Source organism: Gossypium hirsutum, chromosome A05 (assembly GCF_007990345.1).
Source record: "Gossypium hirsutum isolate 1008001.06 chromosome A05, Gossypium_hirsutum_v2.1, whole genome shotgun sequence".
Lineage (NCBI taxonomy): Eukaryota > Viridiplantae > Streptophyta > Magnoliopsida > Malvales > Malvaceae > Gossypium > Gossypium hirsutum.
In genome coordinates, this window is record NC_053428.1 from 15,422,177 (window position 1) to 15,445,132 (window position 22,956).

The following is a 22,956-nucleotide window of genomic DNA, read 5'->3' on the forward strand; positions in this document are numbered from 1 at the left end:
AAAAGCTTGAAGAATCGGTGGGTTACAGGTTGAAGCAAGAAGAGAAGTCTTCATCTCCACGTTACAAAGCTAGATTGGTCGTCAAGGGTTATACTCAGAAAAAGGGGGTTGATTTTGAAGAAATATTTTCTCCGGTTGTGAAGATGTCCTCTATCAGAACTATACTGAGTTTGGCAGCTTGTTATGACCTAGAGGTTGAACAAATGGATGTGAAAACTGCTTTCTTCATGGTGACTTGGAAGAAGAGCTTTACATGGAGCAGTCAGAGGGTTTTGTTGCACAAGGGAAAGAGGACTATGTGTGCAGATTGAAGAAGAGCTTGTATGGTTTGAAGCAAGCTCCAAGGCAATGGTACAAGAAGTTTGAGTCTGTTATGGGGAGCAAGGCTACAAGAAGACTACTTCTGATCATTGTGTGTTTGTTAAGAGATTCTCTGGTGATGATTTTATTATTCTTTTGCTCTATGTTGATGATATGCTTATTGTTGGTCAGAATGCTTCTAGAATGAGAAGTTGAAACATGAGTTGAGTAAATCCTTTGCAATGAAGGATTTGGGGCCAGCAAAGCAAATTCTTGGCATAAGACTGACACGTGATAGAAAGGCCAAGAAATTATGGTTATCACAAGAGAGGTACATTGAGAAAGTACTTCAAAGGTTTAGTATGGACAAGCTAAAGCGGTGAATACTCCTTTGCTATGCACTTTAGATTGAGTGTTAAGCATAGTCCTTCACAAGGAGAAGGAAGAGATGCGGAAATTCCTTACTCTTCAGCCGTGGTAGTTTGATGTACGCAATGGTTTGCACGAGACCAGACTTGGCTTATGCCGTTGGTACAGTTAGTCGGTTTCTTTCTAATCCAGGCAGAGAGCATTAGAATGTAGTGAAGTGGATTATGAGATATATTCGTGGCACTTCCAACATGAAACTTTGTTTCGGCAATGAGAAACCTGTTCTTGTTGGGTATACAGATTCAGACATGGCCGGAGACATTGACTCGAGGAGATCTACTTCAGGTTACTTAATCACTTATGCAGGGGAGCTGTGGCATGGCAATCGAGACTGCAAAAGTGTGTTGCATTGTCCACCACCGAATCAGAGTTCATTGCAGCAACCGAAGCGTGTAAGGAGATACTTTGGATGAAGAAGTTTGTGCATGAGCTTGGTTTTACTCAGGAGAAGTATGTCCTGTACTGTGATAGCCAGAGTGCTATTCATCTTGGTAAGAACTCAACTTTTCATGCTAGATTTAAGCATATTGATGTGAGGTACCATTGGATTCGAGATGTTCTTGAAGCTAAGCTGTTAGAGCTTGAGAAGATACACACTAATGATAATGGTGCTGATATGTTGACGAAGGCCTTACCAAAAGGAAAGTTTGAAGTATGTTGTTTGACCTCCGGCATGGAGGCATTCCCCACATAGTTGGAGGGGGAGATTTGTTGGGTATGGGTCCCACTATGTGGGAAAAACCCATATTTTCTGCCACAATGTTTTGCCTTCTTTTTGGTTTGTCAAAAACCAATTTTTGGGCTTTTAACGGGTGATGTGGGCAGAAATTTTTGTAGAGCTAAAACAAAAAAAAAATCTCAAATTAAAACAGAGAGAAAGAGAGAAGAAAATTTCAGTTTTTCAAGTTTGGTGCAGCAGTGATCAACTCTTCGATCGAAGGTTCATCCGTGGTTCAATTGAGCTGATTTTTGGATAGCAACTAGGCGATAAGGTGTTATTGACTTTGTACGGTCGGATTTTTCATCCGAGTCTTGTAGCGTCGGAAATACCCATTTTTTAGCAGCTACATTTTTGGTGATGTTCTCTCATTTTTCTCTCTTTTGCTAAAGATTACATATTGTTAGCCTTGTCGGAGTTGAATGCTTGTTGTAGGCTTGATATTGTGATCTTGTAGCCGAACATTTGATGATAGTGGAGCTCTTTATCGGACTCTAAAGTCCCGTGGTTTTTACCCTTGATTTAGAGGGGTTTTCCACGTAAAATACCGGTGTCTCTATTTATTTTTGTTGTGGTTGCATTAGTTGATTTGTGGTTGATTAAGGTTGCTAGAGAACATATCTTGTGCTATTGTGCTTGCCATAATTTTTGACAGGAGTTATAAGGAGAGAAAGAACACCGGTTGTGCTTTCGCTTTGTTTCGGTTGTTCGGTTTCTTCCCAACAGATTTTGGTGATCCAAGTGATGCCAAGGTGCATGAGGACTGGTACTCCATCTACACCTCGAAAGACCCACGTTCGCCTTATAACAAAACCAGTGCCAGAGACCAGGTGAACGCTACCAATGCCTTACCAATGCTCCACTAGCATCGATACCTTGTTTCAATGGAAAATACTAAGGTTCGTCTCTGTTCTTGGCTATTGATATTTTAGGTTCTCAACGAGGTTATGAGGCCAGTGGAGCAATTCAAGAACGAGGAAAACCAGCATCACAGTGACCGGCCACAGCTTAGGTGCAGCTATTGCAACTTTGAATGCCATTGACATTATTGCCAATAGATATAACAAGGCCAGTAATCCATCGGGAGGGGCCTCTCCTGTTACAGCCTTTTTATTCGCTAGTCTTCGAGTTGGTGACTCAAACTTCAAAAAGAAATTCACAGGATACAGTGACCTTCGAGCGTTACGCGTCCGAAATGTTATAGATGCTGTTCCCAAATATCCTATGGTAGGGTACACGGATGTGGGGGAAGAATTGGATATTGACACACGTAAATCAAAGTACTTGAGGAGCTCTGGGAACTGGTTAAATTGGCATGATTTGGAAGCCTATTTACATGGGGTGGCAGGAACGCAAGGGTGTAATGGAGGATTTTAGTTGGTGATTAGTCGTGATATAGCCCTCGTAAACAAATCCGTCAATGGATTAAAGGATGAATATTTGGTGCCAGTGTCATGGAGGATTGAGAAAAACAAAGGTCTGGTCCAGCAGGAGGATGGTTCTTGGGAATTAATGGATCATCAAAGTCAAGATGAGGATGATACTTGAACATCTTTCCATGGTTTGATAAACAATCTTTATGTTTTGTTCAAGATTTTAAAATAAAAACACTAATCCGGATTTTATTTACTTTAAAAATAATTTAAATTCAAATCATTACTATATTAAAAAAATATTTTTAAAAAATAATCTCAAATTCAAGCAATCAAGCCCTATAATATATGTATTTTTATCGATTTTAATATAACAGTATAATTTACTTTTAAAAATAATTTTTCAACAGAGCTAATATCCATTTGACTTTTAATGTAACGACCCGAACTTTAAGGTTATTAGAAAGGTGTATTTTCGGATCACTGTTTCTGAAAAATGGATTAGAAAATATTTATTAAAAATATTTATGAAGTTAATCGAGTGGTTAATTAGATTTTTAATTAAGTGAATTTAACTTAATTAAGAGTAATTAGGAAAAATGACTAAATTGAATAAAGAATAAAAGTTGAATTGTAGATTAAAAGAAAATAAAAAGGGACCAAATAGGCAATTATGCCTAATGTATGAATTTAGGCGGCAAAAGATGAAAGAGTCTAGGATTTTCTTATATTAATTAATTAATTTATTATTATGGTTATTATTATTTAATTGATATTAAGTTATTATATTATGAAATAAATTGAAATAAAGACAAATGTGTGATGATAAAATTGTACAAGTGTAATATATGTATTTGAACACTTGGAATATAATTGTATATTTACTTAATTTTAGAATAAAAGATATTTATTAATTAAATAATTAAATAGTGAGATTTTTGTTTGATAAATAAATTAAATAATGACAATTGTAATGAATTTATTGGTACAAATGTGAAATATAAGTGTGTACAATTGTAATATTAGTATTTAATATTAAATAAGATATTTATTAATTAAATAATTATATTATGAGATTTTTATGTAATAAATATACTAAATTATGACAAATGTATGGTAAAATTTGTGACATGTGTAATAATAAAAAATGCATACAAGTGTTAAATAAATATTTGTTATTAAATAGATTTTAAATATAGATATTTTATTATTATTATATTTTATATATATATATAGTAAATAAATAAAGAAAAAGAGAAAGGAAACAAAGAAAAGAAACACAATAGGCAAACGAAAAGCAGGGGAAGGAAAGAAAGAAAGGAGAAAGAAAAGAAAAAGGGAGAATTCGGGTTTGAAGGTTTGGAAGTTTAATAGGTAAGTTAATTTAGCCCTTTTTACTTATTTTTGATGTTTTAAAAGCTTTAGAACAAAGTTTTGATGAAATTAAATTAATATTTTGAAAGTTATTAGAATTCTAAATATTGTTCATGTTGAATAAAAAATGAATTAGGGGTTAGATTGATAGGAATTCAAGTTAGAAATGAAATAAGGATTGAATTGTAAAGTAATTCATAAGTTTTATGTTGAAGGGCCTAAATTGATGAAATTTTCGAAATTAGGAAAATATGCTAAAAATTTAATAGTTAAGTATGAGTTTGGACAAAATTTGAATAGAAATGAAGTATGAATTGAGATAGAAAAAGTAAGTGAATTTAGTTAAGATTAAATTGAAATTAAAGTAGAAATTGAATCAAAATTTATTAATTATGTAATAGCCCGATTTTAGACTTAGTCGGAACAGTGGTTTCGGGACCACAAATCCGACGAAAAAAAAAATGTAATGGCTTGAATTTTCAGAGGTGTTGGAACGGTGATTCGAGATCACTAAATTCGACAAATGGGTAGAAAATATTATTAATTTAGTAAGTATAAGTTAAATATGAAGTTAGGAAAATTTTTGAAATAGTGAATAGTGCACTAGAAATAAATATTAAAATAATTAGAATCGAAATGAGGTATCAAGACCTCGGGGATTTTAAACTGAGCCATAAATATTTTTATAAATATTTATGGAGTGTTAAAAAGTTAGTATTAAAGTTTCGTTAAGAAATTTTAAAGTTCCGATAATTAATTGAACAAAAAGGACTAAATTGTAACAAATGCAAAATTTTGGGAAATGATTAAATAGCTTAAATGATAAAAGGAAGAGGGCTTAAAAAGCAAATAGACCCAAGGTCTATTTGGTCTGGACGCCAGAGGCATGAAATCAGCAAGAAAGTAAGGAGAATTAAGGGAAAAATTGGAAAATTGCAAAATTTGCTTAATAAAGTTAGGACCCAAGTGGAATTATCTAGATTTTCTCTTCATTTTCTGAATTCTCATCAGCTAAAACACCATGGAAGGGCTTATTCAAGTTGGTTCTTCATATTTTATTACAAGTAAGTTCAATTCTTGACTATTTCTTGAAATTTTGTATTTTTATGACTTTTACAACTAGGCCCACTTGTTAAATTCATTAGTTTTTGATTTTATGAAAGAAGTTGAAAGTTGATATGAATATGTGCTGGAAGTATATGATGATTTAGCATGAAATTAGAGCTTTAAATTGTTCATATGCTGATTTTATTGAAAGAATTGAATAGAAAGTGAATGTTTGGGACCTAATAGTAAAAGAGTTTGAAGATAGAGTTATATGTGGAAATTCTGAATTTCAATAGTTGTGTAACAACTTATAATGTCTAGTAAAGTACTAATTGAGAAAATTAGATTAATTGAGGGGTTAATTGAGAAAGGACCGAATTGTATAAACTGTGAAATTTGGGGCAAAATGGAAATCAACATTTTGCACTAAAGCAGTTTTGGACAGCAGCAGTAGTGTAACTTTGAAAAATCACCAAAAATTGTAGAGATTGAATTAGAGGATGAATAAAATATGAAATTAAAGCTTATTGAGTCTAGTTTCTTATAAAAGAAATTATGTGAGCAATGGAATTGTAAATCATGAGATATAATAGATTTTGTGAGACAAGGTCAGAATGAATTCGGGTTCCCCTGTTCTGACTTTGGAAAATCATTAAAAATTGTACAGAAATTATTATGAGTTATAGTTTATATGGTTAGAATCCTTAATGAGTCTATTTTTATAAGAAACAAGCTAAAACATCATCCGAATTCTGTACAATGAGATAATTAATTTTTAGTGAAGAGTGGTCGGAACTGTCAGACAGCAAAACAGGGGAAACTTTAAAGAATAAACTGTACTATTTGGCTGAACCAAAAATTATAAAATTTTATGGTATGAAGATATGCGAGTCTAGTTTCAGGGAAAATTAACGGATCTTAATTTGGAGCTCCGTAGCTCCGGATAAAAATAATTTAGTGACTCTGACTCGGATAAACAGCTTTGAATATACATGTTAGTGAATATTGAAATTATGGTTAATGTTGTTTAAGTGTGTTATACACATTAAGGATGTGGAATGGAGAGGAGGAGGAGGAAAATTGGGAAATATATGAATGATTCGTGTATAAATGGTCATATGTTTGATTATAACTCATAAACGATGAAATATGAATGATGCTTATTTTTGTGCATTATTGGTCATGGTTTCAGCTCATGTGTGAAAATAAAGTTTCATAGTATGTGTGTATGGTATATTCAGTATATGATTTGGCATGAAATAATACCATGAATGGTTTATGAATTAAAACATGTTGGTAAGCCTGATATATGAATAAATGATCAAATTGAGCGGAACGCCGGATTTGAGTACTTCTGATCAAGTGATAAAGTGATAAGTGGTAGCTTTAGCTACACTTATCTGATCAAGTGACAAGTGGAAAGTGATAAGTAATAGCTTCGGCTATACTTATCTGATCAAGTGATAAAGTGATAAGTGATAGCTTCGGCTATACTTATCTGATCAAGTGACAAGTGGAAAGTGATAAGTAATAGCTTCGGCTATACTTATCTGATCAAGTGATAAAGTGATAAGTGATAGCTTCGGCTATACTTATCTGATCAAGTGACAAGTGAAAAGTGATAAGTGATAGCTTCGGCTATACTTATCTGATCAAGAGACAAAGTGATAAGTGATAGCTTTAGCTACACTTATCTGATCAAGAGACAAAGTGATAAGTGGCTGCACTTATCTGATCAAGAAACAAAGTGATAAGTGGCTACACTTATCTGATCAAGAAACAAAGTGATAGGTGGCTACACTTATCTGATCAGGGACAAGTGATAAGTGATCATACGTAAGACCATAGTTATACTATGGCAAAGTGAAAGTGAAGTACTCAATTTTCCGTGACCGTTCTCTAATTTGATTAAGGATGGTAAGTGACAAATGGGCCCAAAAGAATTAAAGTAAATGGATAAGTGGTAGTGTATTTATATCAGGACGATGTTGTTATTCAAACTAAAGTGATATTTTCATTGCTAAATTGAGAATTTCATAAATGTGTTATTGAATGGTATAATCAATAAACATTGAGTTAAATGGTAAATACGTATTAGTTTTGAATTTGATGTCATTGAATTGTACGTGAATTAAATGGAAATTTCTAGTGATATGATTTAAATTATGAGCATGAGAAATTGCGAATTGAATGAAATGGAAATGAAGCATTAAATTGCATGAGTATGTATCGGGTCTCGCAGGCCCTAATAATTATGATTATAATATTTTGAGGATATATTGTGAAAAGTTATAGAAACATGTTAATTATTTTTGAAAGTTTTAATTTTGATGAAATTTTATAACTCGGTTAAATACGTTTACAAGTGTATGTGTTTTGGTAATGCCTCGTACCCTATTCCGGTGTTGGATACGGGTAAGGGGTGTTACATTTAGTGGTATCAGAGCTACGGTTTAGTCGGTTCTCGGACCAAACGTAGCATATGTGAGCCTAGCTATACATGCCACGTTATTATTCTTGATGATGTGATATCTCCAGGCTCTAACGAAATTGCTTTGTTAAGATAGAGATGATTTTCAATCGAGCTATTTTCGATAATGCTAAAAATGATATTGAGATAAATGAAATATGCTCACGTTATGTTGGAATTTGGAAAGGTAAGTATAAAAATTTGTGATATGGATGTGTTCATGTATGAAAAGAGATGACTATAAGTTAAAAAAAAAAGTTTATGTTGTGATAAGCTCATCCAAGTATGTTGGTGATTATATAATGCTATGTGCTCAACATATTTGATTAAGTGAATATGATAAGCAAATTTACTTAAATAGATGGAACGTGTGTATGTACATCTGCTTGAATAAGTGAAATTAGTATGTTCATATGATAGAATCTTATGTTTAATTGTTAAATTAAAGATAATAAGATATTTTGTTTTATGTCTAAACCATGAATATTATAATAGTATGAAAAATTGAATTGGAAGTCCAATTGAGTAGAACGCAGGAATGAGTACTTTCGTTCAGTGATATGTGATGAATTGACGGAAAAGACCATGGTTTGACCATGGCAACATGTGAACATGTGATTATGTGATTCTGTGTAAGACCATAGCTGGGCTGTGGCATCGGTATGTGATTTGTGATTACGTGTAAGACCATAGTTGGACTATGGCATCGAGAAAACGAAGTACTCAATTCCGTAAGACGTTCTCTAATTTGGCAAATGTCGGTAAGTAAAATAGAAGCCAAGTATTGGAATTTAATTAGATATTAACATTGAGCTTGAGTAAGTAAATTCGTTGTGTGAAATTGTGAGTGACAGAAAACATTTGTAATAAATAGATGTGTTAATTTGCTTGGAATGAATTACGTGGTTTTGATGGTATTACATTGATGATGAATACAAAATCATATATATATATGTATCTATGAGAGCAAGTTGAAAGATTTATGACTTCACCATCACCCCCTTATCAGTATTGTTCTATGACGAAAATTATCTTGATGAGACAGATATGTTTTTCAACTGAGTTAATTCTAATAGTATAGAAATAAATACTAAAATGTTTGAGTGAAAATGTATTGATTATGAGTTGAAACTCATAAAAGTATGGATCAAAGAATAAAACATTTTTTTTTATTTGATGAATGTTATAATTATACAAGCATATGAGTTATGATATTTGGATTATGATGCTATATAGAAATTTTGATTGTGAATTAGTGATTTGAGTTAGAATTTTGTGTTGAGAACAAAAGTGATTAAAAGCAAATGTTTATTAAATGCTTTGAGAATGTGAACTTAGTAATGAATTGGCTATTTGTGATGGTATGTGTTATGCGCATTTATGTGTAAGATAAATTTGAGGCTTTACTACACTCACCCCCATATTAGTAAAATGTTACAATGAAATTTGTGAGATTTTGGTTGAATAAGCTTACGAGTGTAGTGTTACAGAAGTTCGTGTACGGAAGAATAATAATGTGGTCGGAAAAGTGAATGAATTAGAAAATGAGGACAATATAAAAGAGAGAAATATTTGATAGTTCTGAAAACTACTCAGATTATCAAAATGGATATCATTCTATATGGATTGTAATTTTTCGATACTTTGTGTAGCTTCAGATGCTGAAATATCGCTATCCTGATTTTCTTATGAATCTATGTGATTATCTGTAAAAGATATGAAAATCCAAAATCATGTGCGAATTTGAAATATACTGTGGAAGTAAATCATTAACCTACCATCTGGTAAGATTTTCGGGGACGAAAATCCCTAAAGGGGGGGAGAGTTGTAATAGCCCGATTTTAGACTTAGTCGGAACAGTGGTTTCGGGACCACAAATCCGACGAAAAAAAAAATGTAATGGCTTGAATTTTCAGAGGTGTTGGAACGGTGATTCGAGATCACTAAATTCGACAAATGGGTAGAAAATATTATTAATTTAGTAAGTATAAGTTAAATATGAAGTTAGGAAAATTTTTGAAATAGTGAATAGTGCACTAGAAATAAATATTAAAATAATTAGAATCGAAATGAGGTATCAAGACCTCGGGGATTTTAAACTGAGCCATAAATATTTTTATAAATATTTATGGAGTGTTAAAAAGTTAGTATTAAAGTTTCGTTAAGAAATTTTAAAGTTCCGATAATTAATTGAACAAAAAGGACTAAATTGTAACAAATGCAAAATTTTGGGAAATGATTAAATAGCTTAAATGATAAAAGGAAGAGGGCTTAAAAAGCAAATAGACCCAAGGTCTATTTGGTCTGGACGCCAGAGGCATGAAATCAGCAAGAAAGTAAGGAGAATTAAGGGAAAAATTGGAAAATTGCAAAATTTGCTTAATAAAGTTAGGACCCAAGTGGAATTATCTAGATTTTCTCTTCATTTTCTGAATTCTCATCAGCTAAAACACCATGGAAGGGCTTATTCAAGTTGGTTCTTCATATTTTTATTACAAGTAAGTTCAATTCTTGACTATTTCTTGAAATTTTTGTATTTTTATGACTTTTACAACTAGGCCCACTTGTTAAATTCATTAGTTTTTGATTTTATGAAAGAAGTTGAAAGTTGATATGAATATGTGCTGGAAGTATATGATGATTTAGCATGAAATTAGAGCTTTAAATTGTTCATATGCTGATTTTATTGAAAGAATTGAATAGAAAGTGAATGTTTGGGACCTAATAGTAAAAGAGTTTGAAGATAGAGTTATATGTGGAAATTCTGAATTTCAATAGTTGTGTAACAACTTATAATGTCTAGTAAAGTACTAATTGAGAAAATTAGATTAATTGAGGGGTTAATTGAGAAAGGACCGAATTGTATAAACTGTGAAATTTGGGGCAAAATGGAAATCAACATTTTGCACTAAAGCAGTTTTGGACAGCAGCAGTAGTGTAACTTTGAAAAATCACCAAAAATTGTAGAGATTGAATTAGAGGATGAATAAAATATGAAATTAAAGCTTATTGAGTCTAGTTTCTTATAAAAGAAATTATGTGAGCAATGGAATTGTAAATCATGAGATATAATAGATTTTGTGAGACAAGGTCAGAATGAATTCGGGTTCCCCTGTTCTGACTTTGGAAAATCATTAAAAATTGTACAGAAATTATTATGAGTTATAGTTTATATGGTTAGAATCCTTAATGAGTCTATTTTTATAAGAAACAAGCTAAAACATCATCCGAATTCTGTACAATGAGATAATTAATTTTTAGTGAAGAGTGGTCGGAACTGTCAGACAGCAAAACAGGGGAAACTTTAAAGAATAAACTGTACTATTTGGCTGAACCAAAAATTATAAAAATTTTATGGTATGAAGATATGCGAGTCTAGTTTCAGGGAAAATTAACGGATCTTAATTTGGAGCTCCGTAGCTCCGGATAAAAATAATTTAGTGACTCTGACTCGGATAAACAGCTTTGAATATACATGTTAGTGAATATTGAAATTATGGTTAATGTTGTTTAAGTGTGTTATACACATTAAGGATGTGGAATGGAGAGGAGGAGGAGGAAAATTGGGAAATATATGAATGATTCGTGTATAAATGGTCATATGTTTGATTATAACTCATAAACGATGAAATATGAATGATGCTTATTTTTGTGCATTATTGGTCATGGTTTCAGCTCATGTGTGAAAATAAAGTTTCATAGTATGTGTGTATGGTATATTCAGTATATGATTTGGCATGAAATAATACCATGAATGGTTTATGAATTAAAACATGTTGGTAAGCCTGATATATGAATAAATGATCAAATTGAGCGGAACGCCGGATTTGAGTACTTCTGATCAAGTGATAAAGTGATAAGTGGTAGCTTTAGCTACACTTATCTGATCAAGTGACAAGTGGAAAGTGATAAGTAATAGCTTCGGCTATACTTATCTGATCAAGTGATAAAGTGATAAGTGATAGCTTCGGCTATACTTATCTGATCAAGTGACAAGTGGAAAGTGATAAGTAATAGCTTCGGCTATACTTATCTGATCAAGTGATAAAGTGATAAGTGATAGCTTCGGCTATACTTATCTGATCAAGTGACAAGTGAAAAGTGATAAGTGATAGCTTCGGCTATACTTATCTGATCAAGAGACAAAGTGATAAGTGATAGCTTTAGCTACACTTATCTGATCAAGAGACAAAGTGATAAGTGGCTGCACTTATCTGATCAAGAAACAAAGTGATAAGTGGCTACACTTATCTGATCAAGAAACAAAGTGATAGGTGGCTACACTTATCTGATCAGGGACAAGTGATAAGTGATCATACGTAAGACCATAGTTATACTATGGCAAAGTGAAAGTGAAGTACTCAATTTTCCGTGACCGTTCTCTAATTTGATTAAGGATGGTAAGTGACAAATGGGCCCAAAAGAATTAAAGTAAATGGATAAGTGGTAGTGTATTTATATCAGGACGATGTTGTTATTCAAACTAAAGTGATATTTTCATTGCTAAATTGAGAATTTCATAAATGTGTTATTGAATGGTATAATCAATAAACATTGAGTTAAATGGTAAATACGTATTAGTTTGAATTTGATGTCATTGAATTGTACGTGAATTAAATGGAAATTTCTAGTGATATGATTTAAATTATGAGCATGAGAAATTGCGAATTGAATTAAATGGAAATGAAGCATTAAATTGCATGAGTATGTATCGGGTCTCGCAGGCCCTAATAATTATGATTATAATATTTTGAGGATATATTGTGAAAAGTTATAGAAACATGTTAATTATTTTTGAAAGTTTTAATTTTGATGAAATTTTATAACTCGGTTAAATACGTTTACAAGTGTATGTGTTTTGGTAATGCCTCGTACCCTATTCCGGTGTTGGATACGGGTAAGGGGTGTTACAAATTAGATATAAATTAGTAGAGAATTAACGAATATGAATTGTTTTAATTCCCATAGCTAATGTTGTCTCGGGAAATCTCGGCTAAGCAAGGAAAAATGGCAAAGACAACGGGAGTCAGCTCGAGAAAATACGGTTTGTATTTTTATAATCCGAACTCAGTCATTATTTGTTATATTTATATACAGATGACAATTGTTAGTGTTAGAATTATGATATTTTACAATTGAAATGGATTGATTTTGGTATGTGATGAATTTATCAAATTTATATTGATTGAAATCATTTTAATTGAATTTATATTGATTGAAATATAATATATATATGATTTATGTAAAAATTTGAATATTGAATGAATGTTATATTGAAAAAAAATTTATTGATTGGAAATATGAGGAAATTGATATGAATATATGTGATTATTAGAATGGTATATTGATGAAAGACTTATTAAATTGAGAAAGTGAATCAAATACCCTATTAACAGTATCGGACCAGATTGGATACAAATGGCATGCCATTGGATTTGTGATGTGATGGGGAGATTTGTGGTTCGGCCGAGAAGATGTTTCTGTTATTATATACTTCGGTTTATCCGAAGAGGCATTTAATGCCTTATTGGTGTGTTTGGGAGGATATGATATACTGGTGTGTTTGGGAGAATTTATAATATTCCAGGTGTGTTTGGGTTGGATATTCTGGTGTGTTTGGGAGGAATTCGTGTATCTATCAGAGTCCGAGTCTTGTTAATAGGGGTAAATAAGTGAAAAGATAAATCGAGTGAATTTGATTGATTGAGCTATTGGAACGAAATGAGAAATTAAATTGAGAATTGAAATTGAGATATGAGATTGAAAACATGAACCAAAAGGTTCATGAAATGAGTGAAGTTCAAATGGATGATGATTGATGTTAGAATGAATTAAAATGGTATATTTTAAGAAGTAAAGTGTGAATACAAATGAATTGTGAATATATTGTAAAGAATTTATACGGTAAGCAAATGAAAAGAATTGAGCAAATATGTTGTTGTGTTTGTTATATGGCTTGTATAGAATTTTTATGGTAAGTAAATGAAACTTATCTATAAAATAAATAAATGAATAGTTATATTTGTTATTGTGATTTTAAGTTTAATTGTTATATTATCAAGTGTTTGGATTATAGAAATACCACTGAGTATACCATACTCAGCTACGGTTTGTTTCCGTGCGCAGGTAAAGTAAAGATAGAACGTTTAATCAGCATCCCAGGCCGATCCCGAATTCAATGAGGTAAAGTGTGTTAATTATGGGTAACGGCATGTACCTAGGATGTCTTATGTGTGTGTCATTTTGAAATTGTAAATGTAAGGATGAAATAAATAAATTTAGGTTTGGTTATGGTATAAAATAGGATTTGACTAATTTGGTATGAATTTGAATTTTTGTGAAACAATGTCAGATTGATTTTGGAATTCCCTATTCTAAATTGGGAAAATCATTAAAAATTTTATAAAAATAATTATGAGCTATAATTTATATGCTTAGAATCTTTAATGAGTCTATTTTTAAGAGAAATAAACGGGAACATCATCCGAGTCCTATGCTATGAGATAATTAAATTTTAGTAAAAAAGGGTTGAAGTTGTCAAATAGCAGACCAGGGGTAAATTTGAGGAATAAACTATACTAATTGGCTATATTAAAAATTCTGAAAATTTTATGGTAGAAAGATATATGAGTCTAGTTTTAAGGAAAATTAACGGAACTTAATTTGAAGTTTAGTAGCTCCAGTTATAAATATTTTAGTGACTGCTGCTCAAGAAGACAGCTTTGACATAAACATAAGAAAATAATGGAATTGTGTGTAATTATTCTGTAAACTCCGGTAATGCTCTATAACCCTCTTCTGGTGACGGTTTGGGGTTAAAGGGTGTTACATTTAACACTAATTCAATTAATGATTTAAATATTGTATAAATAAATAAGTTGCTATATGGTTCCATTTACGGTATTGGGTAAAATTCTATATGGTAGTGGACTAAGAAAATTAATTGACATTTTGGGTGAGAAATATTAAATAGTCAAATTTAAATACACTTTAATATATATTTTATTTATATTTTATCTTTATCTATACTATTATTTAAATAATTAAATAAGTTGATGTCATCTATTAACCAAATTATAATTTAGTTGTTAAAAAATTAAAACTAATTTTTTTATATTAATATTAGTTCCTAAGCTCATATGGATTACATATTATATTTTAATTGTATTAGTAATGATAATTAAAAAATAATTATTAAAATTTAACTTTCTCTTCAAAACAAATTTACAAAATGTTTTCCATATGTACCAAACAAATAATGGAGAAATAAAAACAACAATTTTAAGAGTGTTTACTTCACATAGTATAAACAACATACAATACAAGTAGAAAAATTATTATATTATCTTCGTCAATAATAAAAATAATCTTCAATTTTTCTTTGGTGCTATTGTAATTTGAATACGATTCAATATTGTCTTTTCAAATAACCATTGCTATATATATGTATGTATATATATATATAATTTATTAATGCTAACAACTTCTCATTTTTTTATCGATAATTTTTTCTTAGATGCTAATTAATCAAATATGTCTAACTACATAATGTTATTTATAGTGCTAAACTTAAAATTTTAATTGGTATATTATTAAGTAATTACTCTATTTTACATTAATAAAATTGCACTCCTTTTTTACGTCAAATGTTTTAGTTATAATTATAATTATTTTAGTTTTTTCCCTATATTTTATAGGCTTTTATTTAAGTAATAATTTTATTTTAAAATTAATACAATTGTTTTTAATTAATAATTATAAATTTAATTATAATTATCACATCTTCTATTTAATTATAATTTTTTTAATTGTATAATTATCACAATGTCTATTTTATTTCAAATTTTTTAATTAATAATTTTAAATTAAATATTATAATTATTTTTAAATGTTAATTTAGTAATAGAATAAACAAAATTAAAAGATATTCTGGTAAGTTAAAAAGTTTCAATATATTATAGATAATAGATAGATAAGAATCAACACCAGTAAGTCAAACTACTTGAAGCAGAATTTTATTATGATCGGTAGTGTTGGCGACACAGATTCCACGTCCATCCCTCCTCCTAAGTATTTGCCTGCAGAATATTTAGATGAAAACATCCAGGTTGAAGAAGAACTGGAAATTTATGCCGGCCCGAAAGGCTATAAGCGTAGAAACTACACGTCAGAAGAAGAAGAGCTGGAAATTGGCACCACCATCCTAGGATTTATGGATGAGCTTATGGATAACTTAGGTGAACTTTTCGTTGCTCATAGTTTGGATATTTACCTGCATGGAGTTGCGGGCGTCCAGGAAGATGGGTTTCGTCTGGATTACGATCATGATATTGCACTGGTAAACAAACATTTAGATTGGCTGAAAGAAGATTACAAAATTCCTGGTCAATGGTGGAGAAATGAGAATAAAAAATATATGATTCAAATGGACAATGGACACTGGAAGTTTGTTGATCATTCGTAATCATGGATCAACATACAATGTGCTCTCAAATTGCTTGACCGCAATCAGATATCGCCCTTCATCATTATGGATTACTAATAATTCAATTCATAAACAATTGTACGTATAAATGTGTGTTACATACCAATTTTTAATAAATCTTGTATCGCATTCTCAATATTGCTCGGGTTTCCCTGTTTCTCTCTATTCCATAGCCTCATTCATCTTTTATTTTCCGCTCTCTGTATTATTATTATTATTATTAAAATAAAACCAATTTTTATGAAGCTTAACATTGTTAACTATTGAATTTGATTTTTAAAATCTAAAAAATATAAAAATTAAATTTTTACAAATAAAAATATAAGAATGGAATTCAAAATTTATGAGAATACAAAAATGTACATATCATATTTTAACTTATTTTATATTACTAAAAAGATTTTCATTAATGGAAATGAAATAATTGTTCAAATATGGAAAATGAAGATGCACGATTTTATTTTTCTTTTCGTTAGAATTCCTCCATCCTTCACACGTTTATTTTTAAATTAAAAAAAATGTGACATTTGAGATATAAAATAAGGATATAATTGCCATATACAGTCTTTTGGCAGTACAATTTATTCTATATATAATATAAATTTGAGAATCTTAAAAAAGAGTAAGGACAGGAAGGCAAGGGGCCCACTTTGTCTCCATCGCCACTTAGCCAGAATATATAATAAACGTGTAGAAGCACCGGCCTCATATATACCAGAAATAGAGGAAGCGATGCCCACCTTATTATTAATTACGTATAATTACTAGAACATTTTTAAAGCAGAAAGCAAAATATGAATTTTGCTAGGAAAAATAATGGAAACGATAATCAAGAAAGGTTTGTTCATCTAACCCGCAATATCCATTCATTTCATTTTCAGGGTGAGGAGATTGAGTAAAGACATGCTTCACTCCAACATCCACACTCAACAAAAAGGAAGCAACATAACGTGTATGAGATAAAATCACAATTAGATGTTTTCAGTCTAAATTCAATTGATTTGTTTAATATGTGCAAGGCCGATCATTTCATCTTGTAGGAGATCTTTGTTAAACGTCTTTTTCTTTTTTCAATTCAGAATTAATTACTTAAAAACATGTCAAAATAAAAATTACAGATTTTGTATTTAAAAGAAACTAATAAATTAATAATCGATCAAACTTAAGAAACAAGTTAACCTAAATGACTGATGGCTATACATTTCTTTTTCAAGAGGAATTCACGACTTTTCTTTTTTTAATCAGTCATGTGCATAGTATTTTACGAAGTAAAATTGCAATGAGATATACTTAGCTATTCGTGATTAATATTTTTTTTCTAAACATAGAGGAATAGGAGGATTATATCCGATTATTTTACTTGAAACTATAGGTTTTGTTTATGCAAGATGATCAATGCTAACCAATTATATTATGCAAAATTTTGCTTTCACGAAATAGGAACAAGTATAATAATGGGAAGTGTGTGGCATGGGGAAAAAGAGTTTTATTATTATTTGACCATGTCTAACATGTAGTGCTCAACCATCGTTTCCATGTTGAGAAAAGATAAGAGAAACTACTAGTCTTGAAAGTTGAAAACTTAAAGCACCCAAAATTCGAAAGTGACACGAAGCGTATGATATTGAGAACCAGGTCACTATATAAATAGGCTGTAATAAGAAATAATTAAGAGCTCAACCTTACATTGTTTTGGCAGACAAAAGGGAAAAAAAATTGTTTTTGATGGGTAGCATAGCAGAAAGATGGAGAGAACTAACTGGGGAGAAGAAGTGGGAGAGTTTATTGGAACCCCTTGATAATGATCTCCGCAAGTTAATTATTCATTATGGTGAAAGAACTCAAGCTGTTATAGATGCCTTTAATGACGAAAAGGTATCGAGATGGGTTGGATTGAGCCGATACTCAATGAAGAACTTGTTCCGCAAAGTGGGGTTGGAGATAGGCAATCCATACGAGTACAAAATAACCAAATTCCTTTATGCAAGGTCAGAAATCCAAATCCTTGATTGGTTTTGCCCTGGGGAATCCAATTGGATCGGCTATGTGGCAGTGACCACCGACCAAGGAAAGGCAGTCTTGGGAAGGAGGGACATTTTGATCACTTGGAGAGGAACCAAGCGAACCTATGAAATGATTAACGATCTTCAAGCAGATTTAGTCTCAGCCGCTGATATTCTTGGAGACAATGAAAATCCAAGGGTGCACCATGGTTGGCATTCTATATACACTGCTCAAGACCCCAAATCCATTTACAATCAAACCAGCGCTAGAGATCAGGCAAGTTTAATTTATTTTACGTACTTAATGTATTGTCCATATCGAATGCTAATAATTACCAAGTTATTTTTTTCCAGGTTCTAAGTGAGGTTAGGAGACTGATGGATTTTTACAAAGACGAAGAAATCAGCATAACTTTGACAGGCCATAGCTTAGGTAGCGCAGTGGCCACTCTGAATGCAGTGGACATTGTTACCAATGGATATAACAAGCCGACAAGCAGACCAGACAAGGCTTGCTTGGTCACTGCCATTGTATTTGCCAGCCCTCGCATTGGGGACTCAGGCTTCAAGAAAGTCTTCTCAGGACTGAAAAACCTTCGTGTCTTACGCATCGAAAATGAGTTAGACATCGTCCCTTCACTGCCATTACCATTACCTTTACTAAACTATACCCATGTTGGGATGGAATTAGTGATCGATGCCCGAAAATCTCCTTTCTTGAAAAGCCACGTAGATTTGAATAAGAATCTGATGATTGCTCATCAGTTGGAGATCTACCTGCATGGAGTTGCGGGTACACATGGGGACAAAGGAGAGTTCAAATTAGAGGTTAATCGAGATATCTCACTTGTAAACAAATACCTGGATGCACTGAAAGACGAACATAAAGTTCCAACTAAATGGTGGATGGAGAAGAACAAAGGAATGGTTCAGCAAGACGATGGTTCCTGGATATTGGATGATCATGAACCAGATCATCCTCCAACTCTAACATAATCTATTTTTAGATAAGCTTCATATGATGAAGCCTTTATGTTCCAACTTACGGGTTTACTTTTAATTACTTGTACAAGTATAGTTATTAAGGATAAAAAATTATTGCAGTTTATGTGTATATTTCTTGTGAAATTATAGTCATTGGAGTGTATCAACCAAATACAAAAAATGGTATTATGTAGAGTCGGGTAGGGTTTTTCTCATTCTTTTTCTTTTTAATCTCCCTTTTTCCAATTGATTAAGACAAATAATTGCCTAGATTTCCCAGATGGGTAATCGATATTTTTTCCTTTTGACCATGGATGGTATATGCTCAGTCTTGCCTTGTGGGATTGGACATAAGCGAGTATTGCCATTTTATTTATCCATTTCTTTGGAGAAACATAGATCACTTTTTTTTTTTTGTCAATGTTTAATAATAGGACAACTAAACTTCTTGTTCTTATCAGAACCCGAAAAAAGAAACGGATCTTAATTAGTGTTTTCATCATTTTATTATGAAACCTTTCTTTGTTTTTATTTAGTAATTGCTTTTTATTTATCCTAAATCAGCAGTGAAATTGATAAACTACTGAAGTTGAAACTTTTTTGCAACATAATATGAAAGCTGAGGTTACAGCACAATCATATAAACATAGAAGAATTGGTACAGCTGAATTTAACAAGATGTGAAGAGATGTTTCTTAACACAGCAGTCCGCATCTTATTGGCCTCCTCCATTGCTTCAATGATATTTATCCTATATATTCCAAAACTATTTCCCTGTGAAGGTGGCACAATCCTAATACTTTCTTCCATATATCTCCTTTAAAAAAAAGAACATTCAAAGAAATATGCTTTCTGGTTTCTTGATTTCTTCATTCACAGGTTTCCTTCTAAACTTTCATTTTATTTTTTTCAACTATGATCTATATTGATTTTATGATTTCTAAAAATTAATTCTTTTGAAATATGTAATCGTTTCTCTCAACAGTATTATTTTTTTATAAAAATAAAATATGTCTTTATATTATACTCAACTTTTGTTGGTAAACTAAAATATATATATATTTTTTCTAAATATTATTTATTAGGTTTAAGTTAGAACACATCTTGAAAAAATTAATTTACTCTAAAAATCAAAATTATATCAAAACCATAAAGTTACCAACTTATCATAAAGTTATTAAAATTAAATTAGAAAGTTATCAACTTACCATAGGGATACAAAAATTTAATTTGTATATAATTTTAGCGGGTTATTAAGAATTAATTATTTCTTTCTTAAAATTACGTTAGGAACTTACCAAAAATTAACAATAAAAAATTTTAAAGTTTTCATTAGTAAAAGTTACAAAATTTATTTATTATTTTCCTTTTAATAAAAGTAATTAACAAAACAATTAATTACATGAAGTAGTTTTAAGCTGCCCACATGTTAACATTCTAATAGATTCACATAAGAAATCTTTTTGTTGCTTTAGCTCCACCACCACACACATATATTAATTTTATTCCCTGCGATTTAATGATTTTATTTATTTAATAATTAAAATTACTTTTAAATTTAATAAATTAAAAAATAGATAATTAAAAATTAAAATAAATAAATTAAACCATAATATATATAAAACATATGTGATATTTACTTAATTTTTAAACAGTATTAGAATGTTTTTTTAAATATATTTACATATTTAATTTTGTTTTTTAATTTTTTTAATAGTATACAAAAAAATTAAATCATAAATGTAAAAGATATAAATTATGTTATAAAATTTTTGTATAATTTCTTAAAACCGTTAATTTTATTTTTAAATTTAATGTAATCATTTATAAATAAAATGTAGACTATTATATATTGTAATTAATGGTGTGTCTCCACCAATATTTTAATATTATAACTGATTATATATTAATGAATGAAGATGTCTAACTTGTTGCAATTTTAGTTTGTGATATATGAATGTTTCCATGGTTTTAATTTAAAAAGGTAAACGTTCATATTTTTTTAATAAAGAACATACGCCTCACTAAAAAATCACTGGTGAAGATGACAAGTGAAAAAAAGAGTGCATCCAAAATATTGTCTTTCATCTAAAACATTACAAATGACGAATATAAAAAGGTGGATCCTTCCACTAAATTACAACTGGAAAAGATTTATATTATATAGTAGATTGAAAATAATTTCTAAATTAATATAATATAAAAAATAAATTGCACACAATCGTAAAAAGTACAATGGATATTTTATATTAAAAGTCTAATTACATTTTTTTTTAATCAAAAAATAGGTAAATTAAACTTTTACCTTAAATCAAAAAATAAATTAGTGAAACTTGTGCATTAACTTGATGGTCAGGGTGTTCATCGCCTCAGGTGTGGCTTGGGTTTGAGTCGTTCTAGTCGCGTTATTGTTAGGGCTTTGCCCTTGTTCTCTAATTCACAAAAAAAAAGAAAAAAAAAGAAAGCAAGTTAGTATTTTTTTTTGTTAAAAACTAGCATGGCTAATAGAATTAGGGGTGAGCAATACTTGATTCGATTAGAAAAAATCAAAAAAAATTAAATTTCGAGTTAACTGAATCAAGTTATTGGAGTTTTGAGTTCGAGTCTAATTGAACTTTACAATTCAAATAATAAATTGATATAAATACTCTTTTGGACCCTGTAGTTTTGAAAATGAACAAATTGGTTCCTCTCAACAAAAACTAAAAGGAAAATTTCAAAATATTTATAAAAATTTCAAATTTTTATTTTTCAAAATTATATTTTTTTAAAAAAATATAAAGAAAGTTTAAATTTCAAAAAATTTCTAAAATAGTAAATTTGAGATCTAAATAAATTAATCAATAATTCAAGTTCATCATAATAAAGTATCTTATTTTTTATGATTTTATTTTAAAATTTGAAAAAGTTTTCAAATATATGGTTTTAAATTTATATACTTTAACATGTAATTAATGATACTTTAACAAGACTTTAATTTAACATGTTTAATCTTTTAAATGAACTCGAACAATTTCACTCAATTCAACTCGATTTGAATTTCATTTCACTTTACCCTATTCGAAAAAATTTCAAATCGAGTTAGGATAATAAAATAAGATTCGTCAACTTGATTAATTTAATTTTTTTACTCGATTTGATCGAATGCTCACCACTAAATAGAATAACTAAACAGTTATATGATATGCCATGTATACCTCAATTTACTATCTTTTTATCTAATATATATAAATTAATTTACTCATTCTTTTAATCAAAAAGACAAAACTACATCCAATTCCATGTACCTACAAACAACTGATTTGGTAGCTTTTCTAATTTGGTAGCTTTTTCAAAAATGAACAAGGCGGCCGTTTTTATCACATCTTACCAAAAATTATGTTATCTGTAATAGGTAGATTTTATTTTATTACGTCTCCTCTCCTGGTATTTTGCATATCCAATATGGCTTCAGTGTATTCTCTCTGTTTATCAAAACAACAATTGATTGGCATTCTTTTGATCATAATTTTCTTTTCAAGTTCGACTGCAAAGGGATGCTACAAATCAATTATCAGCTTTGGAGATTCCTTGGCTGATACAGGGAACTGGGTCATACTTTTACAACAAAATAAACCTACCCCTGCCTTTCCACCATTTGGGGGGACTTACTTCAATCGACCAACAGGTCGATGTTGTGATGGTCGTTTAATCGTTGATTTTTTTGGTACTGCATCTTTGAAACTCCAATCTCATAACTTTAGATTTTGGAAACATGATTTTAGATATGCTTG

At 30.4% G+C, this 22,956-nt stretch overlaps 1 protein-coding gene, 1 long non-coding RNA gene and 1 pseudogene across 2 annotated transcripts; all 3 read left to right on the plus strand.

Moving 5' to 3' along the window:
- LOC107905372 (phospholipase A1-IIgamma-like) overlaps positions 1-2,995 on the plus strand; it is a 10,191-nt pseudogene extending 7,196 nt beyond the window's left edge.
- Positions 2,996-4,143: 1,148 nt separating this feature from the next.
- On the plus strand, positions 4,144-13,876 carry LOC121229393 (uncharacterized). Its single transcript, XR_005927130.1, has 3 exons — positions 4,144-4,194; positions 12,680-12,755; positions 13,838-13,876. It is a non-coding gene; the product is annotated as an uncharacterized lncRNA (long non-coding RNA).
- Positions 13,877-17,883: 4,007 nt separating this feature from the next.
- On the plus strand, positions 17,884-19,313 carry LOC121229394 (phospholipase A1-IIgamma). Its single transcript, XM_041113584.1, has 2 exons — positions 17,884-18,476; positions 18,554-19,313. The coding sequence occupies exons 1-2, from the start codon at positions 17,922-17,924 to the stop codon at positions 19,193-19,195; spliced, it is 1,197 nt and encodes a 398-aa protein (XP_040969518.1). The 5' UTR covers positions 17,884-17,921; the 3' UTR covers positions 19,196-19,313.
- The last annotated feature ends 3,643 nt before the right edge of the window (positions 19,314-22,956 follow it).